General features: G+C 43.2%; 1 protein-coding gene across 2 annotated transcripts in view; it reads right to left on the bottom strand.

Annotated features, from left to right (window-relative positions):
• Nucleotides 1-27200, bottom strand: part of DGKI (diacylglycerol kinase iota) — a 403697-nt gene that overhangs the window by 114372 nt on the left and 262125 nt on the right. For both annotated transcript variants that reach the window (XM_045855648.1, XM_045855646.1), the window contains 2 exons: nucleotides 25219-25281; nucleotides 2298-2398 (listed from right to left, as the gene is read on the bottom strand). In XM_045855648.1, the coding sequence (XP_045711604.1) occupies nucleotides 2298-2398; nucleotides 25219-25281 (164 nt within the window). The remainder of the gene's footprint in view (nucleotides 1-2297; nucleotides 2399-25218; nucleotides 25282-27200) is intronic.

Below are 27200 nucleotides of genomic sequence, written 5' to 3'. Positions count from 1 at the left end.
CCTATGGACTTGAACTGGTTTTTGCCTTTATACCCAACTGGACCACTGCCAGCCCTCCCACAAATCTGTGCTTAGTGACAAGTCGAAGCTGAGCACAAAAGGAAGCTGAGGGAAAGAGGGTAAGAAACAAGTAGTAACCCCAAAGGGCAAACTTTCCCGGGGAACCACAGGTGAGGAGGCATCGCCCCCATACATTAAAAGCAGGGTGGCTGAGGTGGCCACCTTCACGTCTAATTAAGTATTCTTTAAACCCAAATCTTCAGAATGAGTTCATTCCTTGATTCCCTCTTTGAGTGTTTCTTTGTTCTTTTGGGTCTCAAAGACACGACTGAACTCGTTGGATTTACCTGTATTTTCTGTGTATAATGCACACCCACGTTCTAGTGCTACCCGTGTATAATGTGCATAATTATTTTCCCTCAAAAATTTGGGCAGAGGGTGTGCATTCAACACAGCAAAACAGTGTTTTTATACCAATTCACGTCTCCCAATTTGACACAGGAAGTTTCCTCACACAGAAGTTGTATCAGGTAAGATGTGGGGAGTAAAGCACCCGCTGAGAAACGTCCTCTTCTTGTAAAAACTCAAATCACAACTACGTCTGGCAATGATGGGCAGATAATGCCCAGAAAAGACAGGACAGATCACTCAAGGCCACAGATAAGGCAAAAACTCCGACTGCTTCCCCACTCCCAGATGACTTTCTTCCGAGTTGATGGTAAGGTGCAGAGTAGTACTCACTTGAGAAGTACTCGCTTCTCATTTTTAATTTTTCAAAAATCGTCATCGATTTGTTTAGAAGTTTGAGTCGATCGAGAACATGAAACACTATTCTTTACCATCTGTAATCTCTGAAAGTCTCACGTACATTGCAGCTACACCTCCCACTGCAAACATACGTGTCCGTCATGTTATGCGTTAAGTCAGATTTTGGGCTAGTCCATCACTTATGATCTCATTTACATGAGAAAATGTAAGCGTCCTATATAGAAGAGAGGAACACAGAGGTTCAGGGAATTCCTCCTGCTCCCCCTCCAGCTGCCCTGCCCAAGGAAATGGGGGGGAAGGACAGAGCGGTGAGGCTGGGGAGAAACGAGCCGGGGAAGCTGAGGCAGCAGGGAGAGGCGAGAAGGCAGTCATTTCACACACAATTCCCTGGTCGGGGACTGGCCTACCGTGGAAATGGGTGCTCAGGCACTGCCACCTCCGGATCCAGAAGTCCCTGCACCCACCCCTAACAGTGCCCCTGGAGTTCAGGACTTCCGTCCACGAAATCCGACTGCAGGCCACAGGTTCAGGAGCCAGGGCTTGGAAGCCACCATCTCAAGCGCGCTTCCGCTACTCCACCTTTGCCTGGTTCACCCGTGAGCATCTGCTACCGCTCCAGGCAGGTTCACACTGGGAGGCAGCGTGGAGACCTGGCTCGTAGATCCCTGGTTCTGTGCTCGACTCCTTTCTTTCTGTCGGGCCCCTGCCTGCGCCCTCCCTGCCGCACCGGCCCTGGTCTCCTCTGACTCCACTGCCATTGGCTGTTGGCGCCCATCCTTCTGGGGGAGCCCGGGTCCCTCACGTCGAATACACCTGCGGTCTGACCTTCTGGCCTGCTTTACCCAGTTTTCACATGAACCACGACAGAGACAGGGGCCGAAAATCGTGACTGGAACCTAAAAAGTTCCCGATAAATACTGAAGGGCAGACGCGGTGAACAAAAACGTAGTTCTGTATGTAAAGAAGTATACAGAAAATACGGACATGGAGAAACAGTCCATATGTTGACCAATTTAAGGTTTCAGAAACAATGGCACATCATCAGTGAATCACTCTATCGTGACACTGAGTATCCAGGGGGCCTTTCTTACACGTCATACATCACATAACAGCTAGAAGCGAGGGGCGTGTCTTCGTGGACAACTCCGTCGCACCTGCGTGGAGAATGAGGACACTATTTGGTAATGCCGGCTTCCAGGGAGACACCTGTGCTGTTTTCTGGGTGTTACTCTACCACGTGGTGTGACCGACGTCCTGCGTTCTCATTTCAGGTAAAGCTGAGACTAAAGCAGCTCATAAACCAAGAGGTCCTAACGTGGCTTCTTGAGCAGAATGATTTTACTCCATTTTCCAGTTCCATTTTCTTCCGCCCACGTATCCCCCTTTGGGGGTCACGTGTTAGTTCCCTTCCCTTCACGTCCCTCCCCGTGGCTTTCAGATACAGGACGAATGTATCCACCAAACCAAGGGGGATCAAGGGGCGGGAGACAGGCAGGTCACAGGAACCGAGCGAGGCGCTTCCAACTTACACGCTTCCCGGAGTTTCTCTTTGTCGTAGTGGAACCCTTCGTAGTCCTGCAAACTGATTTTGTTCACGCGGATCCTCAGGCGGTCTGGGACAGACTGGGGGCTGCAAAACAAGAACCGCACGTCAGACAAAAAGGCCCGAGTGGAACCGGGAGTCACGGACACCCGGAGGGACTAAGGGCTATGTCCTGTCTTCATGCTTTAGAAGAAAAAGTTCACATTCAAACCAGCATGGCGGGGCCTGTACTGGACTCCAGAAATTATCTGGAGAAACTCAAGCCTCCAGCAGCCTCAAGTTTCTGAAATTTAGGTTAAGAGCAGGGAGAGCAGTAGGAAAAGCACCTGGAGACCACTCACAGGATATTTGCTATTAACTTAGTCAAAATCCTAATAAGATCACACATTTGGTTCCATGATAAATCACACGCAGCAAATCTGAAACAGTGAGCAGCGACATAGTGCGGCAAAGAGATGCTCTGGGCAAATACGCTGCAACAGCCAAACGTGGCAGCTGGACCCTCAGAAGAGACAGGGAAACTACGAAGAGCAAGCCAAGGGTCCTGAAAGCGCCGGACTGACACTGAAATAGCTCTAGACACCTGACTAGTGTCTGAGAGCCCCTCCCGGTCAAACCGTACTGCAGTCAATGCTGCCTGTGACAGCGACACTGAGCACGGCAAAATAAAGAAAAAGATTGGGAATACGGGCAGTGTACTTTCTTTAGGAAGGGAGTGAAGGATGTATTTCCTTTTAAAAGAACCCAATCCATACCAGTTCAGAATATTAAACAATCAAAGAGGCAGCACCAAGCTTTCTGAAGCATCCTGTTTACCATCACAATGTCTTTACCTGGACTCCCTGGATGTACTTACATGATATTTTCCAAATAGTTTAAATAGGAGTATTAGTTGAGTGAAACAATTTGTTTTTCATCATCATCACTATGGACCAATATATTATTAATGTAACACCATTGCTATGGACCAATATATTATTAATGTAACACAATCTCCACGTATCCTTGAATATTATTTTATACTTAGATTCCATTGGTCAGAAAATGTTCTGAAATAGAGGATTGCTTCTCCTTTCTTATATTATGGGATAAAAGTCACCATTGACTAAAGTAGAAAGAACGGCATTACTCTTCAGTTTATTTCAATAAAGAAAAGGAGGGAGGGAGGGAGGGGGAAAGGAGAGTGAGGGAAGGAGGCAAGAGAGATGAAGAAGAGAAAGAAGGGGAGGATGGATAGAAGAAAGAAGTGATACTTGAAAAACACTGTCAGAATGCTGCCGCTCGCACCTCATCCCACACCCACCCACACACGCATTTCATTTCACTGCAACTCTGGAAGGGGCAGAGAAAAAATAGTGTAATCTAATTCTCCTGTCTAAAGCCACATTTAGGGCAAAGTATAGTTAACTCCCTCCATATAGACTCTCACTCTACTCACACCCCCCCAAAAAAAAACCCACACAGATATCCATGGGGAGATATATGTGTACATCCATGCACAGTTCTGTCCCCCAAACACACACACACAGGTTTAGATAGAAGTGCATAAATTCCCAAGAGAGATGGCAGCCAGATAAAAATGTCTGGGGTTTACTGAATTGAAAATTAAGCCAATACTAAACCACAAGAAGGGTGTTTCTGCGGGAAAGTCGAGAAGCCAGATTCACCAGTTGCCCTGGTCCGTTCAGTCAAAGCGTGTTTGCTGGGTGTCCACTCCGTGCCGGGCACTGTGCCGGACACTGGCAGGCACTGACAAACGAAACTGACAGGAGTGCTTACGTTGTGATGGGAGGTATGGTTTGACAGCGTGTTTGCAGACAGGTAGAAGAGGCTTCAGACACCATACACACCCACACCACCATTTACAGACAGAGAAACTGAGGTTCAGGGAGAGGGAGTTTATGGTCACAGAGCTACTAAGAGGCAGAGCTGCGAGCAGAGCCTTGGACTCGTCCCTCAGTGGTTTCCTGTTCCTCACGTGTCCGACGCCAAGAACCCCATGGATTTGACGGCAGAGCCAGGGAGCCTGGACTAACAACAGTCAGGTGATCTCAGCCCGGTGCTCAGAGCCTTTCCTTCATCAGTACACAGTCATCGGGGTGGCTGAGTGAACGGCGGTGCGTTCGCACAGGAGAACGCTGGGCAAACGTGACACGTGAGTGTGCAGGTCGACCTTCATGGAGGGAAAGGTCAGAGAATGCATACTGCTAAGTGAAAAACGTTGTGGGAAATTACACATGACATCATTCTCACATACACTGTGGAACTTTGGAGGTTGTATATGTAGGGAAATGTCTGGAGAAAAATGTTCAAGCAGCTGGTCCCAAGTGGTTATCCCCACATGATGGGATTTGGGGATTATTTTTACATTGAGTATCATCGTTTTTAGAAAAATAATATAATTATTGTAAAAGTATGCCAATATGTACATGAATGATGATATCTCAGGACAAGAGTAAAAATAAGAATTATAACAGAGTGTTTTGTATTAAATGTGAGTAGATAGGAAAGACTTTCAGCGATTAACAGAGTGATCACACAATGTTCATACGAAATGCTTATCCAGAAATAAAGAGGGGTCTGACCTTTTCACTTCCAAGTTCACCCCAGTGACCTGCATAGACGGTAGTTAGGAACTGTTTTCCTGCAAGCGTAGCAGATTAGAGGGAAGCTGGGGCCACAGCATCGTACTCTGCAAGGAGCTCTGCCTGCACCGCATTGGAGGTAACAGCAGATCTCCCGGCAGAGAACTCCAGGCTTCTCCAAGGGGCTGGAGCTGCCAAGATGAAGACCTGGTTATGGCAGTAGTGACAGATGGGGCAATAGGATCCAGGAACTGACTGCAGACCAATCACTGCACCCCTCCTCCAGGGGGCTCCCCACGGGCTAACGAGTGTGCATCACCTTTATCCAATCCATCAGCGCCTGCGCCCTTCTTCCTCCCCACCTCTCATCTGGACCCACCAATTCCAACCACACACTGCTGCCGCCTCCTGAACCATGGCCTCCCACCAATCTCCCAGACTTATGGGGGCACACCAGGGACACATGGCAGGAACTTTCATTTGAACAGAACTTTCAGGTCCCACGTGGATTCACATGTTATCTCGTTTCATCTCCGGAATGACCAGCTAAGCCAGACAGAAGAAAACAGAAACCCTCCCTAGCTCCCTGTCACTCTCTCCCACCCACCTTCCTACACATTCACAGTCTGGCCCTCAGCCCCCGCTCCTGCCAAGTGCGCAGCCGCCTTTCCTACCAGCAGCAGCTCGCTTCCACCCAGTTTTCTGATCAGGGTTCCCTGCGTTTGGCCTGCTATCCAATGTTGCCATAGATGAGGCCCCTCAGCAAATTTTAAAGGCACTCAGTCACGGAGTCCGTGATGGAAAACCCCGGTGTACACAGCAGTGAATCGAGGCAGCTCAGACTCCAGCTCAGACTGCCTGGACTTGAAGAAAAGTGCTCTCACTTACTGCTTCATCAGGACACTTTGTGCTTCCGTTTCCTCATGGGGAATAAAGACAGTAAGATTCTTCACCTCATAGGGATATTGTAAGAACTGAAGAGTCAATACAGTTGATGTGCTTAGAAAACTGCCTGGCATACTGTAAGTGCTCAATAGGTGTGAGCTATTATCAGTCTAATTATTATTCTGAAGATTCTGCTCTGACAGAAGGTTCAGCCTAACAAGCCGCAGCATCGGTAATGCCAGGCATTGGAGGAGGGTTAAGGCATATACAGGAGCCGCCCTAGACCCTTGTGACGCACTGTTGGGTCTCCCCTGGCAGACACTGTCTGGCCTGGCTGGTGCCATGATTCTTCCGGGTCTTCTCCCACCCGGTCTGTCACAGGGCAACCAATAACATGAAAATAACTAGAACTTGGGAGAAAAGGTACACAGCGATGAAATGAAAACGAAGTAATTCCGTCGTGTCCCTTTATGTCAAAATATATTAGTGTCCCATTAATGGCCAATTGCAGTGGAAGAGGACAAAGGCGCTCCTTGGAGTCTGGGGAACAGCACTGCCAACAACTTTCTAAAGTTAAATTTGCCAGGCAAGGTAGTGGAGCGTGGAGGAGACTACTAACCCAGGTAAAGATACACTTGCCTTCATCCCGACATCTAGCACAAGCCGCTCGCCTCCTGACTGAAGCTCTGGGTTAGGGGTTCTGGACCTGACATCCGGGGACCTCTCAAGAGTCCCAAGGGAACTCAGCCATCTGTGAACTGCCTCTGAAGTTGGGCAGTAACCTTCAACTGTCACCATCTCACTCATTTTCTGTGAAGCATCCAGAGTGAGCCCAGGCACAGTGGAAGTTCATGGCTCTGACCCTAACTCCCCATGGTCCCCCGCATGGCGATTTTCCCAAGAACACCTCTCCTTACAGCCACTCCCGCAGGCCTCAGACCCTCAGACCACGACTTCCCTTCCACATCACGCGCTCCTGTCCCGAGATGTTGGGGGCAGGGCGGTGCAGTGCCATCAGGACAGAACTGGAATTGCTCTCTTCAGCCTACGCCTGACCCGCATTATTCTCTCCTCTCCTGTAGGAGACTCTCCACTCATGAAGCTCAATTCCTCCCGTATGCCTTCAAGTTCCGCCATTCTTGAACCAGTTTCTTTACTACTCCACATTGTTTCTCTCCGGCTGGTAACAGACTCCTCCATTCCCATCTCCTCCACGTGGACACCCTGAGGGACAGAGGGGACGAGCCGGGTGCTTTTGCTCCCCTGGGTCACTTGTCGACACTGATACCACATTCCCCCCACTGCTCACGGGAAACATGAATCATCTCAGAGTAACACCCGATGCTGAGACAGGATCACAGCACATAAAGCAGGGTGTAGGGGCAGAAAAGTTTCGCTCCAGTCTGAACTCTGACAATATGTTGGATGTTATGAACACCGACAATACCAGCTCTACACCATTTTCTGACCTAAAAATGAGACTGATGATAATAATAATAGGTCTATTTTAAAAATTTTTTAAGAAGTACAAATTGCCAGTCATAAAAACAGGCACTGGGATGGAAAGTATGGCATAGGGAACATAGCCAATAATATTGTAATAAGTATGTATAGTGTCACATGGGTATTGGAAATATCAGGGTGATCACTTCATAAGTTATATTAATGTCTAATCACTACGTGTACACATGAAACTAACACAGTATTGAATGTCAACTGCAAATTAAAATTTCTTTAAATTTTTTAAAAAGGCACTTAGAGTTGTGAAGAAGCTGAAAGAAAAAAAATAATGCAGGGAATAGTAAATGAGAAGACACATGTGAGGTGGTTAACCCATTCCTCCCACTCCTGGTAAGCAGTAAGTGCTCAAAAATAATATATATATACTTTTATATTGAATTTATTGGGGTGATATTGGTTAATAAAATCATGTAGGTGTCAGGTATACGATGTACAACACATCATCTGTATATTGTAGTGTGTGCTCACCACCCCAAATCAAGTCTCCTTCCGTCACCATTTATCCCCCTTCCCCTCTTCAAAAATAATCTATTGTTGCTATTATTACTATTACTAACATCCTGATGCTTTTCCAATTTCCACAAGTCCCACATTTTTTAAATTCGGTCCTGGATAATCACATCACAGCAGGAACGAGAGCCTCAGCTCTAAACGGTAGTGGGCGGACCTCAAGTCCGAGCAGCAGGGGGGCGTGCTGACGTGGCTAGGGAGACAAGACTCGGAGTTGCGACGCGGCATCTGCAGTCTGTCAGTTGAGAATGGGAGTGGGGACCACGAGTGTTTGCAAGATATTCTGCTGAAAGATATTAAGAATATAAATCCTAATTCATGGTACAGAGGAGACCCTTAAAGTTACAGTATATAATTATTCTACATTTGTTACTTATGAATATATTATTTGTATTAGCATTTCTTAAATGGTTCAGTGTAAGAGCTGCCACTTAAGACACTCACTATGTAGACTCATTGACTGTTATGATGGACTCTAATCTAACCAGACATTTGCTACACCCACGAATAAAAGGGTTTTCCTTCACAAGGCTAACAAGCATCACAACTCTGTCCACCTTTCTCCCTTGAGGCCTGATTTAATCCTAACAGAAATAAGTTGCCTTAATTTCTTCCCCACAATGTAAGTGTGAGTTTCTACCTGATCATAACCTAGACATAATAAAGTATGGTTCTACTAATCTTGAGTAAAATTCATTTGCACTGGCCCTTATCTTATGAATGGACTTTGATTAAAATTTCAATTTCTGACAGGCGTTCATAGCATGAAACACTATTTCTTCCTTCTCCTTGCAGCCCCAGCACCTAAAATAGAGCCTGACATTTGCTGTCTTCAGTAACTGGTTTGGAACAATCAAGTGAATGAAATGCAGAAAGTCCACATGGTCCTGAGGCCGCGCACAGTTTGCCATCGGAGTGTCTCTGTCCTGCGCACTACAGCCTTTCTCTTTGGGAGCCTCTGGGAAACCCTGATGTGGCTGTTCACTTCTGTCCTTTTCCCACTTAGACTTGGAGCTAGATCCATGCTGGGTTACGGTCTTGCACTCCTTGGCATCTTATATAGTGGGGTCCACACAAATATCAAAAAGAAAAGGGAAGGAACGTCCAAAGGACGGATGCCCCATCCAGACCAGTATGTAAACCATTTCAGGACGGCTTGGTCTTCGATTAAATAACAGGGAACCAGAAACATCTACCAACGCATCCTTTCATCAGTTAGCAAGCTGTGCCTTATTTAAAAATAATTACACTCAATGGCTTCCTTCAGCAACTTCCTAGAAATTGCTACAATTTACCCTGGGACATTTTCAAACTGCCACTGACAATAAGCTATCCCAAAACGCACCCAAGTGAGCCTCTTGACACTGAATGATAAAACCAAATTAGATCAAGCGTTCTGAACAGGGGTTTAAAGTGGATTTTAGATACCTGCCGCGTTCAGACAAAACTAATATTCCCTTGCCTTCTGCCCAGAGTAGAGGCCCATGCCTCAGGAATGTGAAATAAGTTGGAAAGGAGTTTGTGAATTTGGGACCAAGGATATACATGAAAATCATAGGAGCCGCAGTCAATCACGGGCTCCCACTGCCCAATGTGGTTTTCTAGAGAAAGTGCCTTTACCGGTTAATTCGTTTTTGATAGAAGTTGAATCTGTTCTTGGCCTCTTCAGAATCCATCTGTGAAGTGGCTGATACGTCATGGCTTTTACAAATTATCTGAGACACCCAGCCCTTCCGGATCTCCAACAAGATAATGGAGTTAAAGCATTAGAAGGTTGAGAGAGATCTTAGATGTTATCTAATTCAATATTTGCTCTCCATCTGATTCTATATTCCTGTATGACTGCATCTTGGAACAGCTGCTCGGTCTCTGTTTAATTCCTGTCCAGAGGGGAGGTACCCTGTTCTTTGTTTCAACTGCTCTAAGCATTTGCAAATTCTTCCTAATGAATCTAACTCGCTCTGTCTCCACATTTTCTGTTGACTGGCCTTTCTTCTACCATTTGGGTTAAAATTGGGTTTGAACCACTGAGACAATCAGCCCACAGGCACTGATGGCAAAAGAATGTAAACTGGCCCTGGCTGGCGTAGCTCAGTGGATTGAGTGCGGGCTGCAAACCAAAGTGTCACAGGTTCGATTCCCAGTCAGGGTACGTGCCTGGGTTGCAGGCCATGACCCCCAGCAACCGCACATTGATGTTTCTCTCTCTCTCTTTCTCCCTCCATTCCTTCTCTAAAAATAAATAAATAAAGTCTTTTAAAAAAAAAGAATGTAAACTTCAAGTACCAGGAACTGTCATCTACCGAAGAAACATCTGCAGGCTAAATGGCTGGCTATCCGATTAAAAATAGATATAAGTACCAAAGAGGCAAAGGCGTGTGTGCCATTGGTCGGAACAAAACGTAACTGTAAGATTTTTTGAAGATTTTCAAACACACATGGAAATGCACACTTGCATGCACCCATCAAAATATGTAATAAATATTTATGCTTCTGAAATTGTAATGAATGAATATGTAGAAGAGCGATGTGGGCGTGCGGTCGTCAGAGACGGTCTCTTCTTCTGGGTGTCAGGGTCCCTGCCTTTACAGGAGAAGGAAGGGAGGCGGCAGCAGCGGGGTCCCTGGGCGCCACTGCGAGGCAACTCCACAGGAAGAGCAGTTTCACCGTGTCTGCTTTAAAGGAACAGACACAGGCCGACAGCCTTGATCGACATGGCAAATTCTCCTGACCACTCATTTTGGGGGGTCGGGGACAGTGACTCTCAAAGCGCTTACTGACTCAGTCATCCGATTCTGAGACTTTCACCCCACATACACTTACTGTGGTACCGGACTCACAGATTCACGTTTTAAAGCCATACACGGGCACTCGAAGTGTCTTCTCCGTAAGACCATGCAGTCTCTTCACTTTCTCCTTTTCTTGTGTTCGTGCACATTAAATTCACACGTGCAGTTCTCACTCGAATCCCTCCTTCACAGCGGCAGCCCACACCGGGGTAGTTAACTCCCTGGTCCTGGAAGCTCTGTGTTCCCTTGGACTTGAGCTCAAGATGCTCTCCTGGTTCCACAACTCAATTTCCATCTGCTCCTTATTTCTCTCCCCTGCAGTTCACCCTCCTGTAAATATCTTTCAAATATGTGTGTCTCTCTACCCCCTTCACTAAACCCGCCCCCAGACCAAGCTGCCACCATTTCACACTTAACTGTGCTCCCCGCATCCATTCATGCCCTCGTCGCCCTGCAGACTGAGCAGTCAGTGTGACAGGTAAATGTCATCTTGGCGTAATTTTGTCCCCCCCCCATTAAATCATGAGCTGCTCGAGAAGAGGAACCAAGCTATTATACATCTCTCTTTACATCTCCCACGGTGTATGCTAATGATGCGACTTGCAACATGTGATACGCTATTCTGCTCCCCATATAGACTTGCTAAACTTTCAATGAAAAAAAATTATTTTTCATGGCAACTGACTCCATTATTCATCCTGTCTAATTGTGTGTGGTAATAGGTAATTGGCCAGGATGGGGACCACTCAACAGCCTCTGGTTCAAAGGAAAAATCAATTCCTATTACTAAAACCGACAACAAGGAACTCTCTCGATGTTCATGCATTTGCACTGAAGATGCATAATCACGTCATTGCTGTGCTACCCTCGTGTATGGGGTTGACTCTCTGGCTTCCTTCCGGTTCCTATGAATGGAGGAGAATTTCTAACTTGTCACTGGATACCATCTACAGATTTAAATCTCATGAAAGTAGAGTCTCCTATCCTGATAGTGGCAAAATTGATAACTAGGGATAAAAATATTTTAGAAAAGAAGTCTTTTAGAATAGGAGTTTTGGACCTTAAGTTCCCACTTACACTCTTTTTATGCATTTTTGACTTAAAGAGTATTTAAATTAGACAAATAGGATGGTGGAAGGCAAAGGAAGTCAATATCAGAGGAAGTAAGGATGGATGGAAATTAGAGGGGGAGGGAACATGCATTTTCATAGAATTCTGCACATTCAGATTGCTGAGATGAAGAACACTCTGGAACAGCTAGAATGGGGGCGAGTAACTCAAACCCTGCCTTTCATCACGCCAGGCCCAAATCATTGCCACTTCAGGAAGTAAGGCCATGTCATGGAGGTTTCCTGGTTATTACAAGTGACCAAAGATGCCATCATAAAACACTAACATGAGCTACCTTTAGTACCATAATCTTCTCAAGCATGGCGATTCTTTTGCTGTTCTGATGGTAGAGAGGACCATTAATCACCACCTCCAATGGAGGAAGGAACCATTGGGCTCAAACTAATGAGACACAACAGAATAATGTCATTCCCTGGCCATGTAAATGGCTTCGCATCTTACGTGCTCACGAAGAAAGACTTTATTCCAAGTTTCAATTTCTATGTATAAAAGAGAAAGCCTTACATCTACTTGCTATTTACAATGCTAAAACTCTTTACTTGAGTTTGTAATCAAAAGCTATTGTAATATCCTGTTCTTATTTGCAACTGCTAAGGAAATTGACTTTCTTTGCTGCAAAGGAGGCCAGAAAAAGTATTGGCATTTGCATAGTTTAAAAAGTGCCACTTCACAGAAGGAAAGATTTGTGGCCTTTCATGTACATCAATAAAGCCACTAAAAGCAGGTTTCATACTGCTGGTATATTTGCTCTTTTAGTAACTCCAAAAACTGATGGATCAAACTGTAGAATTTGAGCAGATGTCTAGGTATAACATTAATAAATATTCCCTCCCCCCCAAAATGAGATTGCATGTAATTGAAAAATACTAAACACTTATTTCACCTATAAATCTTCAGGGAAAAAAATCAAGAACTTAGAATTTTTTATAATTAACAATAATCAAACAGCAGCAGCCAAAATGCAGGCAGTAATAATGGAGTGAAAATAAATATGGCCATTTATTTAGGCTGAGATATGTTATAACTCCAATTAGCATTAGCAGGGATGGACAGATGAATGAAAAGGTGTGCTCCTGTTGAAAAGTCCCCGTGCACATTGTGTGGAGGTAGCTCTGCCTTCCTAGGAAACAGGCTCATGAGAAGAGAGTTCCGTGTTTTGCCTTACACCAAGAAAATAAAAAGTAAGTTATCGGCCTGACAATGAGTGGTATTACATAAGAAACATTTCTTTAAATGGTTTTAGCTTTCTATACAAAACATTTGATAAAAGGACACTCCGCTTTCCTGAAGCCTAGGTATTAGAGAAAGGATACTTGCAAAGTTATTTTTTCTTAGCAGGCAAGCAGTATTTTACTGTTCTGTTTTAACTCACATTTTCCCCTCCGGGTTGGCCATGGTTTGCCAAGGTCCGGGCTGTTCGGTGGCGCTACATTTGGCTCTGGAGGGAGACGCGGCGTCACAGCTCTCCTGCGACGCTGCCACTCGCCAGCCTGCGGCGGGTGGGACGCTCAGCCCCCCACCTGCCGCACAGATGTGCGCCCAGTACCCCGTGTCTCCTTGTCAGAAATCCAAGCAGAACGAATCAGAATCTCCTCCAAGCCCAGTTCTCCTTCCCAACTCAGCAGTTCGGCCAATTAGGTGGAAACTTTTCATCGCCTTTCTCTGATTCCCGATCCAATGACTACAGAAGTTTCTTTTGAACCATTCTTCTTACTGATGTCAGAAGAGACAGGATAAAGACACACTGCTAGAACAGAACTTGTGAAATTCATGACAATTCTACCACACCGCAATTACTAATCAACAAAAATAACCTTGTAAAATTTTATAGTAAACGAGGAAAAAGTTCCTTAAAATATACTTTTAGGGGCAGACTAATAAATTACTTGGATGATGAAGAGTAAACACGAGATAACTAGTAAAAACACTCACTAAGAGGGATTCCACGAAAGAGAGGGAATGAATGGTTTCTGTTGGGAATGTCATCATAGAATGTGAAAATAATTGGAGGTACTTTTGCTTTTTCCATTTCTTTCTCTCCTTTCACTTACCATATTAAAGTACCTCGCATCTCTACCAAAAGCAACATTCTTACATATTCATGAGCCAAGAACCTTTCTTCAAAGAAATATGTAATTATTTTACTTTGTCTGGGCAACAAACTACCATCAGACCAAAAGATTTATTTATGTCTCAATTAGAAGACATAAATGACTTCTCTTGAGAGCAGTTAGAGACTAAATAATTAATGAAGAAAAATAAAATAATTACAGTTATCTGTAATCTGAAGTAAAAAGCTTTGGCTTTTTTGTTTCATTCGTAATCCTCTTAATGCCACTTTTATTTTAGTCAAATATCTTAGTGACAACTTTAGAACATGCTGAACTCATTTTTAGAGTTTCATTTTCTGACACAAACTATGATGATGATTTCTGAGGATTAATTAAATCTAACACCAACAAGTATTTTCTTTTCATGTCTTTAAAAATGAACTCTCTTTTCATTTCACAAAAGTGTGTCAGGGTATTATGACAGATCAAGAAAACTCAATTGCACTGGTTTAATGAAATTGAACTTCCCCTACAAATGAAGTGCACATTGCAATTTATTACCACCTTAGGGGAGCAATCCAAAGTAAACACCCTCTTGGAGCACTGAAAATGGGCGTCTAGATTTCTTTGTTATTGATATGTTTCTCTTATTCTGTGGCAGAATATAACACCCATTATTATGGCAGTACTGGAGTCAAACGTGAAATATTTCTTTTTCTCTCTGAATGTAATACAACCATTAATAACATTGCTGCCTTAATGTTATTATCAAGATATAAATGACTGCTTTCTAAAAGTATTTAGGGGTTTTTTTTCCTGGGTGGAGAGTCCATTTGTAAATATATCTTTTATTTACAAAGACTACGAAAATTATTCCTTTTCTTTCCTTTTCTAGTCTGTATTTCTATAATGTTAATGTTAGGAATGATAATGTTTTAGGAATTCAAATTCAAACAGAGAGGAATCTAATTTTTCACTTTCCTAAATTCCAACCTGGCTTGGAAAACTCTGAAGGCTTAGTAACATTGTTCAGGGTATTTGAACCTTAAGTTCAACTTCCCTTTCTAAAAGTCAGGTTATGCAGAATAATCTAAAAGAAAAATTACTGCTGTGTTTATTGAACTGATGTTGTTTCTAAGGTCATATTTTTTAAAGATTTTATTTATTTATTTTTAGAGAGGGAAGGGAGGGATAAAGAGAGAGAGAGAGAAACATCAATGTGCAGTTGCTGGGGGCCGTGGCCTGCAACCCAGGCATGTGCCCTGACTGGGAATTGAACCTTCGATGCTTTGGTTCGCAGCCCACGCTCAATCCACTGAGCTATGCCAGCCAAGGCTAAGGTCATATTTTTAAATTGTATTTTCTTTTTAATTTTTGTTGATGAAACAAACAAACAAGCACAAATTCATGAGTACACTTCCCCCTCAGGTCAGCCCAACAGACCGGACCTATCCCACAGCCACACCTTCCTGCTCGCGCCCCTCCTTCCCCCTGAGGCTGACTTGCAGGAGAGACTTCTGGGCCCCTCCAGCCAGAAACTCTTGAGTAAATATTCACTTCCCTTTTGAAGCCACGACCTTCACTGTGTGCGAAGTGCTGACTCACAAGACTGGTTCTCCACCTACGCAGACATGAATAATTCACCTCTAAAAACACATTTTAAAAGCAAAGACATCTTATTTTAAATGTGCAGGGAGTCCTCAGTGTATTAGGCCTTTACATAACTGCACCCGATTCTGCGCAGTGTTTACCTTCGCCAAGGGAAGCGCAGGCGCCCCGCGACCCTTCATGTCAAGCCTGGCTCACTGGCCGAGCACCGTGGCCGACAATCCTGAAAGACTCTCCACGTGCTTTAGCTGTGCTAGAATTAATTTTAACTGGGGTCTGTGCTTCTGTCACCTTTCTCATAACACTTGAACTGCAACCTATGAGACCAAAGATTTGCACGACTGAAACATTCGAAATCGAACTCTAAGTTCTTATCCATCTCCAGCATTTTCTTACCAAGGAAGAAAGTTTACATAGTATGATCTGATTAAAATGCATAAATCATACGTATGAAAATAAACACACACACACAGGAAAGTGACCAAAGGTTATACTGACAGTAGAGTTCAGTTTCTTAAATGCTGCCTTCAAAGCAGATGGCCAAGTGCCAAGCTTAACTCTATGGTCTTAGGCGATTCTGTAACATTTCTTATTCTCGGTCTTCTTGCTCATCTATGGAATGGGAATAGCAAAAATTGTTACCAGGCTGTTATTAGGATGTTAATCTGATCAGAACTCAAGGTGTTTAGCATAATTCAGGTACACGTGACTTCTCTGGCTAAATGGAAAAAAAAATCCACTCGCGTTCTGGTAGGGGTGTCCAACCTTCTGGCATCTCTGGGACACACTGGAAGAAGAAGAGTTGTCTTGGGCCACACATTAAATACATTGTGACACGTAATCACAAAAACATCTCATAACGTTTTAAGTAAATTTACGCATTTGTGTTGGGCCGCATTCAGGGCCATCCCAGGCCACATGTGGCCCGTGGGCTGTGGGCTGGACAGCCCTGGTTAGAGACGGTGAGACACTAAGTGGAGCACGACAGTGCGGGGCCTGGCCTCCCGGGCCAGAACTAGGGGTAAAGGATGACCCTGTCATATCCCGTGGCCAGTCTTGCCTACTTCATGCATCCCTTAGATCCCTTCGGGGCCAATTTGCAAAGAGGCTAGAGTCATACTCTGAATTTGAGCATAACAGAACTTCAGAGCTGACAGACATCCCAGGGATTAACTGTATTTTATATATATATAATATATATATTATATATATTATATATATATATATATCTGAAAAACTGAAATACAAAAAGGTTAATACATAGTATCACAAAGACAAACACAGGAACACAAAACAGAAGGATGTGACCGTCGGTATGGTGGGTGGGGCCGCAGAATGCGGAGGGAGACGCCCCAATTAGAGGCTCGGTCCGCTCCTGCCGCCACTCCGGCCCTCTGGGCGGAGGAGCACAGGCCGGCAGCAGAGGGAGAAGGCTCTCGGGGAAAACTCACAGAGCGTAGGGAGGACGTGACCACTCCCCAGGATGCAGCCTGGACTCCAGTCTGGAAATTGGTATGAGATAAAGCCTAAGTAGCTCCCACTTACTTTTCTTTGGCGTTTTCAATGTGGTTTATCTGATTTATGGACCCAGCGGAGGGGGGGGGCATAAAAAAAAAAGCAAGCATGACCTTTGGGCCTGATTAAAGGTCAAGAAACTGTGGGGAGTGGAGACTGGGAAGATAACCCAGAAAAGGTGTCAGTGGGAGGGGAGAGAAGAAAGAGACGAGAAGATGGGTGAAGCTTAGCAGTGTCCTCTGCTCAGAGGTTTGGAGAGCAAATAGCTTTGCTTTTCAGAAATCCTGAAGCTAATTCTAGGCCTCGCTATCTGACTCTGAGACTGAGCAAAAGATGTTTTGTTTTTTTCTCAATTTCATGGGCTTAGCAATTCTCTCCTGTGCTTTAAAACTGAAATTTATTTTTTGCTTTTTCCCCTTTATAGAAATAATGCATATTCTCTGAAATCAATACAAAATATAGAATGCCAATTAAAAATTATCTGTAACCCTACCACTCAGAGATAATCACTCAGGGATACAATAACAATAACAAAATCATTCACAACAAATATACCCACAACTTTTCTCTCACAACTTTTGACTGCTTAGATCCCTTCTGGTAACTTCCCAACTGATTTTTGGATGCAGAAACTCTGACACAAACTTACAATCCACAAATCAGAATCTAGACAGATTAGTGGCCCAGACATGAAGGACTTTACTCGAAACTTATCCTGATATTCTCATGAAGGTTTGTGTGTTAGCCACCAATAGCTTAATTCATTCTGAGGGAAACTATGTCTGATGGATCATCTTGGCTACTTTAGAGGTCAAAGTCATAGTTTGTAAAGGTAAACATGTACATTTCTACTTTGGCAACGTTTTTGCTACTCCCTGATGAGTCCAGAGTGTGGTGGAATTTATTGAAAGAAGGAAAAGAGAAAGAGTTTTAAATAAAGCAGTTTGATTTTCTAATTAAAGGGCCAGTATGAAATAAACAAAATGAACTGGCCTCTTGTAGCATATTCATAAATTCAAGAAAACATTAAAATAAAACCTTTCAGGTGACTAGCAGGAGGACAGAATTGGAGAATTTGTAGAAGGCACTTCAGGATCTACTAACGTACTACCCTGACCAGCCTGCAAATGCTAAACCACCTATGACCGATTTATGTTCTCTTCCATCATGAAGATTGAAGATTCTTGGCTCTGTCTGGATAGTTTCTCAATAATAACATTCTTAAACTTGACCCAAAACAGAGCCATTAAAAAATAGACATATTAAAAATAGTTCTCTTAGTGAAACTCCCTTTTTTCTTAGAACAAAAATTAATTTTCTCCCTGGCCAGTGTGGCTCAGTTGGTTGGTGCATTGTCCTGTACACCAAAAGGGCGGGGGTTCGATTCCTGGTCAGGGTACATACTTAGGCTGTGGGTTCAAACCCTGGACAGGACACGTACAGGGGGCAACCAGTCGATACTTCCCTCTCACATCGATGCGATGTCTCTCTCTCTCTCTCTGTTTTTCTCCCCTTCCTCTCTCTCTAAAATCAACGAACACACTTGAGAAATGTTTTAAAAAATTAACTTACTTTCACGCTTTCCCAAAACGGCGCCATTTATGAAAAGCAGTAGAATGCTGAGAGTCATCCTCAGCCCGTGGTCAAATATGACAATTCACGCATTTTTCCCCCATGAATCTGTGCTTAGCTCTGCCTTCCCCAAGGTAACAAACAGACCCACACACTTCAGCATTGGGAAATGTCCTGTTTATGTTCAAACTGCACTGCTGCGCAAGTCACAGTTTAGCATATGTTGGCTGTAGTTCCAACGACAGTGTGTTCTCTGCGGAGCTGTTTGCGGAGTGTGCTCTCAGAGCCACAGCAGTGAGGAGGAAGGGGACATGCATGTAAAAGGCAGGAGAGATTCTCCAGTTCTGGGTACAGAAGGTAAGCACCCATCATTCTCTCTCCCCCAGGGAATGCAGCTATAAAAAACTAATAATAAAATAAAAGCTAAATGAGTCACTGTGTGTAAAATGCTTAGACCACTGCCTGATGTGTAGCCAATGTTCTTATGCATCACAGCAGAGATTTCTGTGGTCTTTTTCTTTACTTATTTTTTTGTACTCCATGTGCGCCTACATGAGTGCCTGGCACATAGCAGGCGTTCAGTAAATATCTGTTAAATGAGAAAAAAAAAACTGTGTCGGATTCATAAAGCAGTTCTTTGAGAACTCTGAAAAGGAAATGACAGCAGCAGATTGGAGAAGACCAGAATTTAAAACACCATCAAACTGGTAGTGAGCTGCGCCCTCGTTTTTCCTCCAAAAACTCTGGCGTGGACCCCGGCAATGCAGAACCGGCCGCAGACCCTCGGTGCGGGCAGAGAAAGCCCTGGTAGAGCCTTGGGGGAAGCTCCCACTTGAGGAAAGAAAAGAGACTCTGAATGCTCCAAGAAATACAGGAAAATCTCCCTTCATTATTGTCTGCCCCCCTTTCCATTTTCTTATACCCCAGCACTCAGGCAATTCTGTCATGCTGGCGGCAGCCATGACAAAGGCTCCAGGTGCTTAAAATTATAAGGGAAGAAAGACTTCCTCTCTAACAGCAAAATCTGTGAACCTAAGAGAAAGGGGTAAACCAGCGTTGCTTCTCCATCCCTTTTTCTGTACTGTCTGGTCCTGACGTGGGCACAGTTGCGAGAAGCATGCAGCAGGGCGCGATAACTAAATCCTCAGCTTTCTCGCTTAAAGATCAAAAAACAGGAAGCCCCAGGAAACTGGAAATTACTGGGGATCACAGGAGAGAGGGAACACAGCTTCACAAAGATGTTCGTGAATGCCTGGATTCATCTCTAGGTTACAAAGGTGTGAATCGGACCCTAAACATCATACCGCGGGAACCGAGCTACAGGGCAGACCCTCCACCAGATGGCACATTGCACAGCGGTGGGACACAAACCAGATGGGGATGGACAGCACCGCAGGAGCTTTGGAAGCAGAGCCAACGTTGTAGCCACAGCCCTCAGGAGGAGTGTTGAAACGTGTGGCCTGAACTCTACAGAGTCAACTGCCTATTAAAACAAAAATCACTAAGCAGTTACTTTCAATAACTAGAAAAAGAAGCACACAATAAATCTAAAGTGGGCAGAAATTAGAAAATAATAAAGACAGGGCAAATATCGAAGAAACTGCAAACAGAAAATCACTTGAAAAAAATTTGAACCAAAATCTGACTCTTCAAAAAAATCAATAAAATTAATAGCACTCTGTTAAGATGGGCAAAGAAGGAAAAAGAGAAGAAAAAATACTAATACCAAGAATAAAAGGGGACCATCACTACAGAACCCACAGATGTTAAAGGGATGTGAACACTGTACCAATAATTCTACATACACTGATCAACAACTTAGATGAAATAAATCTGTACCTCTAAAACTTCAGAAAACTTTAAAAAAACTACGAAAACCTGAAAGTCACCCATGATAAAATAGATGACCTGTGTAGTCACTTAACTCCTAAAGGAACTGGACTTAAAAAGGGGGAAAATCTTGAGACTCAAATGGTTTCATTGGCAAATTCTAACAAACATTTTTTAACATTTTTTTAATTGTTGTTCAAGTAGTTTTCTGCCTTTTCCCCACCACTCCTCCCCACCACCCCAGCTTTCTCCACCCCTCTCCCCTGTCCCCCCACCACCTTGTTGTTGTCCATGTGTCCTTTATAATTGTTCCTGCAAACCCTTCACCCTTTCCCCCCGTTATCCCCTCCCCTCTCCCTTCTGGTCACTGTCAGCCTGTTCTCAATTTCAATGTCTTTGGCTATACTTTGCTTGCTTGTTCATTTTGTTGATTAGGTTCCAGTTAAAGGTGAGACCATATAGTATTTCTCTTCCACCACCTGGCTTACTTCACTTAGCATAATGCTCTCCAGTTCCATCCATGCTGTCTGACAAACATTTTAAAAAATATTAATAACTCGATTCTCCCTGACCTTTTCCAGATGTCCTGATAAAAATACTTCAACAAATAAATCTACAACTGACAACCATACTTAATGGTGAAAGATGGAATGATATCCCCCTAATAACAGAAGCAAAGCAAGAATGTTCGCTTTCACCAGCATTTGTCAACTTCACACTAGAAATCCTAGCCAATGCAATAAGGCAAAAAGAAAGAAATAAAAGGCATACAGATTGGAAAGAAAGAAAGAAAATGATTTCTATTCCAAGACAACAAGTGTGACTCTACAGAAAATTCTGAGGATGTTACCAAACTCCTAGAACTGAAAAGTGAATTTGGGAAGGCCAAAAGAAAAAAAACCCAATGTACTAAAAAGCAAACAAAGAAGAAGCATTATACTTCTATATTCTATACACTAGCAACGAACAATTGGAAACCAACATTGCAAAAGCTAGCATGTATAGTAACTCCAAAATATTAAATACTTAGGTGCAAATCTAACAAAATATGGACAAGATCCATATATTGAAAACAATGAAACAATGATATAAACATAAACACAGAGACATACAGTATTGATGGATTAGAAGTCTCAGCATAGTAAAGATATCTATAGTCCCCAAATCAATATACAGATTTAATACAATTTCAGTAAAAGTCCTAGAAACTTTTGGAGATACAGGCAAGCTGGTTTTAAAACATATGGAAAGACAAAAAAACAACTTGAATAGTCAAGATAATTTTGAAAATAAAGAATAAAATTGAAAAAACATAACTAGATTTTAAGATTTTCTTCAAAAGCACAACAATCAGAGGAAGATGGCAGCAACAAATGCATAAGTATGTAGGTCAACAGAAGAGAGTCCAGAAGTTAATATATATCCAAATATATCCATATTTATATATCTGTATCTATCTATTGCCAATTAATTTGTGATAAGAATGTAAAGACAATTCAATGGAAAGAGTTTTTCCAACAAATGGTGCTGGAACCATTAAACATGTATATGCAAATAATATATAATAAAAAAAACACAACTAACCTCAACCTAAACCTCACATCTTATACAAAATTTAACTCAAAACAAGTCATAGATTTAAACACAAAATATAAAACTATAAAACTTCTAGAAGCAAACAAAGGAGGAAATTTCATGACCTGGGATTAAACAAAAAGTTCTTGAACGTAACACCAAAACATAGCTCTATAAAGAAAACAATAATTTTAGCTTTGACAAAAGTTGAGACTTTTGCTCTGTAAAAGATACTGGTAAGAGAATGAAAGGATAAGATATATTCAGTGAGAAACATGTTCACAAAGCACATACTTCACAAGTGGCTTGGATTCAGAATACAGCATGGGGCAAAAATTAGATTTACAGTATGAAAAATAATACAAAAATTAATAAATAAGAATATAAGAATAAACTCTGTTTCATCTATTCACAACTGTAAATCTACTTTTACTCAGCCCTGTATATAATGAATTTTCAAAACTCAATAGGAAGTAAACAAACAGTCCCCCAACTGGCAACAGATTTGAGCAGACGTTTCATCAAAGAGTATAAAACAGAAGACAAATAATCACATTAAAAGTTACCCATATCAGAAAGATCAAATGATTAAAATGTTTAAATGCTGGAAATGTGAAGTGTTCGCAGGGATGCGGAGCCACCGGGATTCTCATAGGCTGGGGGCGGCGATGCAAACCGGGACAGCCACTCCGGAAAACAGTCAGTTTCTTATGAAGTTCAACACACACTTACCACAGGACTCAGGAATCCCGTTTCTAGGTGTATAACCTAGAAAAATTAAAGCTTATGTTTGCACAAAACCTTTTTTAAAAATTGATTTGAGAGAGAGAGGGGCAGGCAGGGAGAGAGAGAGAGAGCAGGAGAGAGTGAAACATCAATTCATTGTTCCACTGATTTATGCATTCATTGGTTGATTCTTGTATGTGCCCTGACTGAGGAATCAAACCCACAACCCTGACGTACTGGAACAGTGTTCTAACCAACTGAGCTACCTGGCCAGGGCCTTTTCATCAACACTTATAGCAAGTCTATTAATAATTTCCCAACACTGGAAATAACCCAGATCCAGATGTCCTTCAGTGAGTAAATGGGTAAAAACATGGAAACATGATACAATGATAGTCAGCAGTAAAAAGGAAAAAAATGATTGATCTATGCAACAGCTCTGATAAATCCCAAATATGTCATGGTCTGTTAAAGAAGCCAGTTGCAAAGGGTTATGCATTAGATGCATACTGAAGTCCTGAATTTCAAAGTGACATTAATATGATTTATAATCAATTGCTGAAAACAGCAAATAGGGTGAGAATGGGCAGAGCTGAGTCACCATTGCCGTAATATCCAAAGACAATACTCACTGCTGTGCTTAGACTTTTCTCCATGTTCCTTGCCTATTTGGTAGTGTTTTGTCATCTGATTTTAAAAATTATATTCAAATTTAATGAATTTTTACTACATAAATATTTCATCATTTATATACTATAGATATAAATCTATATTACTTAACGTCACATATAAATATAAAATACTTTAGATCAATATTTTAGTTTTAACATGGCCACAACCAGAGTCCTGCCTGTTATACCCTATTAAAACACACATGATAATTTATATCACTATAGCATATGCACCGGAAATAAGAAAAAAATGTATATACGACTGTGGCAAGTGTCACCTGCACTTCTGTTGTTAATACTCCCAACACTCTGAGCTCTATAAATAGAGCCCCTGAAAATAATGATTGCTGAGGGCCGTTGCTTGAGCTCCAGCTTACCAAACAGGCCTTCCACAGAACACAGAATATACCCCAGCAGTAGCTTCCAAATGGAAATCAAATGTTACCTTCTCATCATTGCTCGGATCACTCAATTTTCAGGTCCATGAAGGGAGTGCTCTGTCGTGCTCACCTCTAGATGCCAAGCACAGAACAGTCTCTGATGCAGAGCAAGTGCAAAGTAAGTTATTCTGAAAAAAATATCTAATAACTAAATGTGTATTTGTAAGTGTAGAGTTGAAACTCAGCTTCTATCACTTTGGCAGAGCCCTAGACGTTAGACATTGCGCAGTTCAATTTAAACCTGTATTCTTTCATTCGTTTAGTCTACCTACCAACCAGCCAACCAACCAACCATTATGTCTAGTTCCAGAATACTTTGTGTTAAGATCTGTGATCAGGGCCGGGAACACAAAGATTCAGAAGAAGATGTGGTCAATGATCTCAAGTAGCCTAGGTCTAGTGTGGGATACACAGGGATATAGAGCTCACGTAATTGCTACCAATTTACTAAACCTCGAGAACTATAAGCACACCAATAGGGAACTCCATGGAAGATATAGCTAACTCTGACAGAAAGGAGCAAGGAAGAATTCTCTGGAAAGGCAATCATTCAACCAGGCCCTGAGAAACACAAAGGGCCTTGAGAGATGAAAGGCAGCAGATTATACATTGTTAAGAGCGTGAACTCTGAAGTCAGACTGCCTGAGTCTGCATCCCAGTTTGCCACTCATTAGCTGTGTGACCTGAGGCAAGTTACTTAACCTCGCTGTGCATCAGGTTCCTCAGGTATCACATGGAGAAAGTAATACCACACGCAATGTAGGGTTGCTGGGGGAGTACATTAGTCCGTGTACCAATGCACCGGTACAGGACCTGACGCATAGTGAAAGCTAGATAAATACACGCAAGATGGGGAGAAGACAGAAGAGCAAGACAGAGGCAACGACATCAAGTCCCAAGTGGAGCACTAAAGAAAAGTACTTTCTTTTTGTCTGTTTTTACCAGAAAAAAATGAAAGCATAAAGTGTGTTAAGTACAAATTACTGTGTATAAAAGGCATTTTGCTAACTCAATGGCAGTTTGGGGCATTGCTCCTTTATTACGACCAGACATCCCCAGCCCACAAAAATGCACAGGTGCTAGTGCATATACTCGAAACTCCATACATAACTTTAGGGGGTCTGTCCGTGAATCAAGGTCGGCAGGCATTTCTTCAACATCCTCCTGGGGCCACACATAATTAGACCACAGGGATGGTCTAATGATACTACCAACTTTCCATAAAAACCAGTGCTCAGTATGGATTTTTGTACAACCCTACGCAATTATGGGCCCTAAAGTACCTAATCAAAAAAATTAAACCGTGAACTCATAGAGCAAGGAGACAAATAGAACACAGTGAGCTTCGCAGCTCCGTCTCAAAGCAAAGACAGGGTAATAAAGGCAGTTCTCTGTCTGAGAAGCAGACCAGGGAAGGAAAAGGACGCAGGTCACCTGACCCTGGGGAGGAGACGAGGGTGAGAGACAGAACGTAAGAACCGCCCAGCGTGGTACTCACATGGTGAAGGAGCCAGGGGGGGCAGACACTCTCCGCAGGTCCGCAGCTTGCACCTGATGGAGACTAGAGGCAGCAGGGAATGAGCAGCGAAGACAGTCAGCACAACAGCGTGGACAGACAGGGAACAAGCCGGGAGAGAGAAAGAGAGACACACAAAGTTTAAACAGAAATTAAACGAGCGTGTCACCAAACAGGGAACGAGAAGGAAAATCAAGCCAGCCACGGAAATAACCCAAAAAGCCGGTGACAGCGAGGAAGCCAGCAGGACACACGGCAGAGGCCGGCTCTAAGGCAAACCACAGACTGGAGCACGGGGCGGGGGGCAGGGCGCAGGGCGGGTGCGAACAGGGCGCTGACGCTGGGCAGGGATGTGGCACAGGAGGGACTGTCACATTCCTCTAGTGCTGTAGGTCATTCGGGTCATCCAGGGAGGGAGCACAGCACACACACACACACACACACACACACACACACACACACGAGGGGTAGGCTGGCACAGTGAACTCATCTCTGAGGAGAGTCAAGGTATGTGTCATCCCCTGACATAGTGCTCATGATTCCAGAGCTTTGTAGGAATATTTGTGTCAAAAGACCACCATCTTGAAAAGATGGGCTCAACAAAATCTTTAACTTCCTTTTCTTAAACACCACAGGCGGTTTAAGAACTTCACAAGTAACACTCCAAATGCCTAAGTTCACCACAGTGAGGCTGTTAATTCTACTCATTCTTAATAGGGAGTGAAACTATAGATGGTGCCTCCCTTTCATCCCTCCTCAGATAAAGGAGAGTCTTGAGTGGTTATTACGGGGGGGAAAAAAAACAGAACCAAAATGTAGAATTCAAGAAACTAACCCCAAATTTCCTGTCACTTTTACCTAATTACACTCTCAGATTATTTGAACAGTTTCACTATATTTGCAATAGATAGAGCTCCCCAAACCCATCTTTTCTGCTGGGCGTATAAATTCCCATGTAAAGTCACCTAAGAGGTAATTCCCTGTTAATCCCAAAGGGCTACCAGTTATAACTAATAATATTTCTCAGCAGCCACGTTGATGGACACTAGTGCCCAATTCAAAGCTGCCAACTAGAAATCTTGCCCTTGGACAATGCAATCACCCTTCACGATGTAGTCTTTATTGTTCGTGAACTCAGGAGAACATCTCGCTGAAGACCTCCCTCAACACCGAGTGACGGTCAATTTCTGATCTTTTTCCCGAGTGCTTTTCAAATAGAGAACACAAGTGTATCTGGCTACCACATCCCTAACACATGAATATGAACCCAGATAAATCTCCTCTGCTGCTTTTTTGTGGGAAGATGTTTGCTAGAGTTCGTACTTCAGGTAGATGTATGAGCCACGATAAAATGAGATATGCTGCTCTACCAGTGGAGGGTGGGCTGCTGAACACACCTGGCCTTTCGGTGTGTGTACAGCAATAACAAATGGCAATTATAAACCAAGGAATTGTTTCAATTGTTTTTTTTTCCATTTTGCATGAATGAAGCTCTAGGAGCATCATGCGGGCCTACTACGTAACTGTTTCTCATGGGACTTCCTCCAGCTATCCAGGTGATCTAGATCTTAACATTCTTCCAGTTATTATCAAACATATGATTAAGACATGTCCTACATTGTTTTTATATCCATGAGATTTTAGATGCGTTACTATAGAAATAGTTTCGGAGAAACATAATAGATCTCATCCACATGCGAGCCATGTGTTCAGCACGGGACCGTGAGGCTCAGGCGCACTGGCAGGCACTGGAACCCTGCAGGGAAGACCCCGGGGTGTCCCCACAGAGCAGGGGAGAGAGACAGGTAAACCAGTGTGTTTAATGCCTAGAAGTAGACAGAAAAGAATTCTTAGGAAAGTGATATTTCAAGGCAGCCTTGAACTGGAGGGAGAGGTAGCAGATGAGAGGAGGCGGGGAAGGCACCAGAAATGGAAAACCATGATGATGCATAAGACCGGCTGGT

The sequence above is a fragment of the Phyllostomus hastatus genome, unplaced genomic scaffold (genome assembly GCF_019186645.2).
Source record: "Phyllostomus hastatus isolate PE091 unplaced genomic scaffold, TTU_PhHast_1.1 phas_scaffold_114, whole genome shotgun sequence".
In the NCBI taxonomy this organism is placed as follows: Eukaryota; Metazoa; Chordata; class Mammalia; order Chiroptera; family Phyllostomidae; genus Phyllostomus; species Phyllostomus hastatus.
This window is presented reverse-complemented; position numbering and strand designations above follow the sequence as displayed.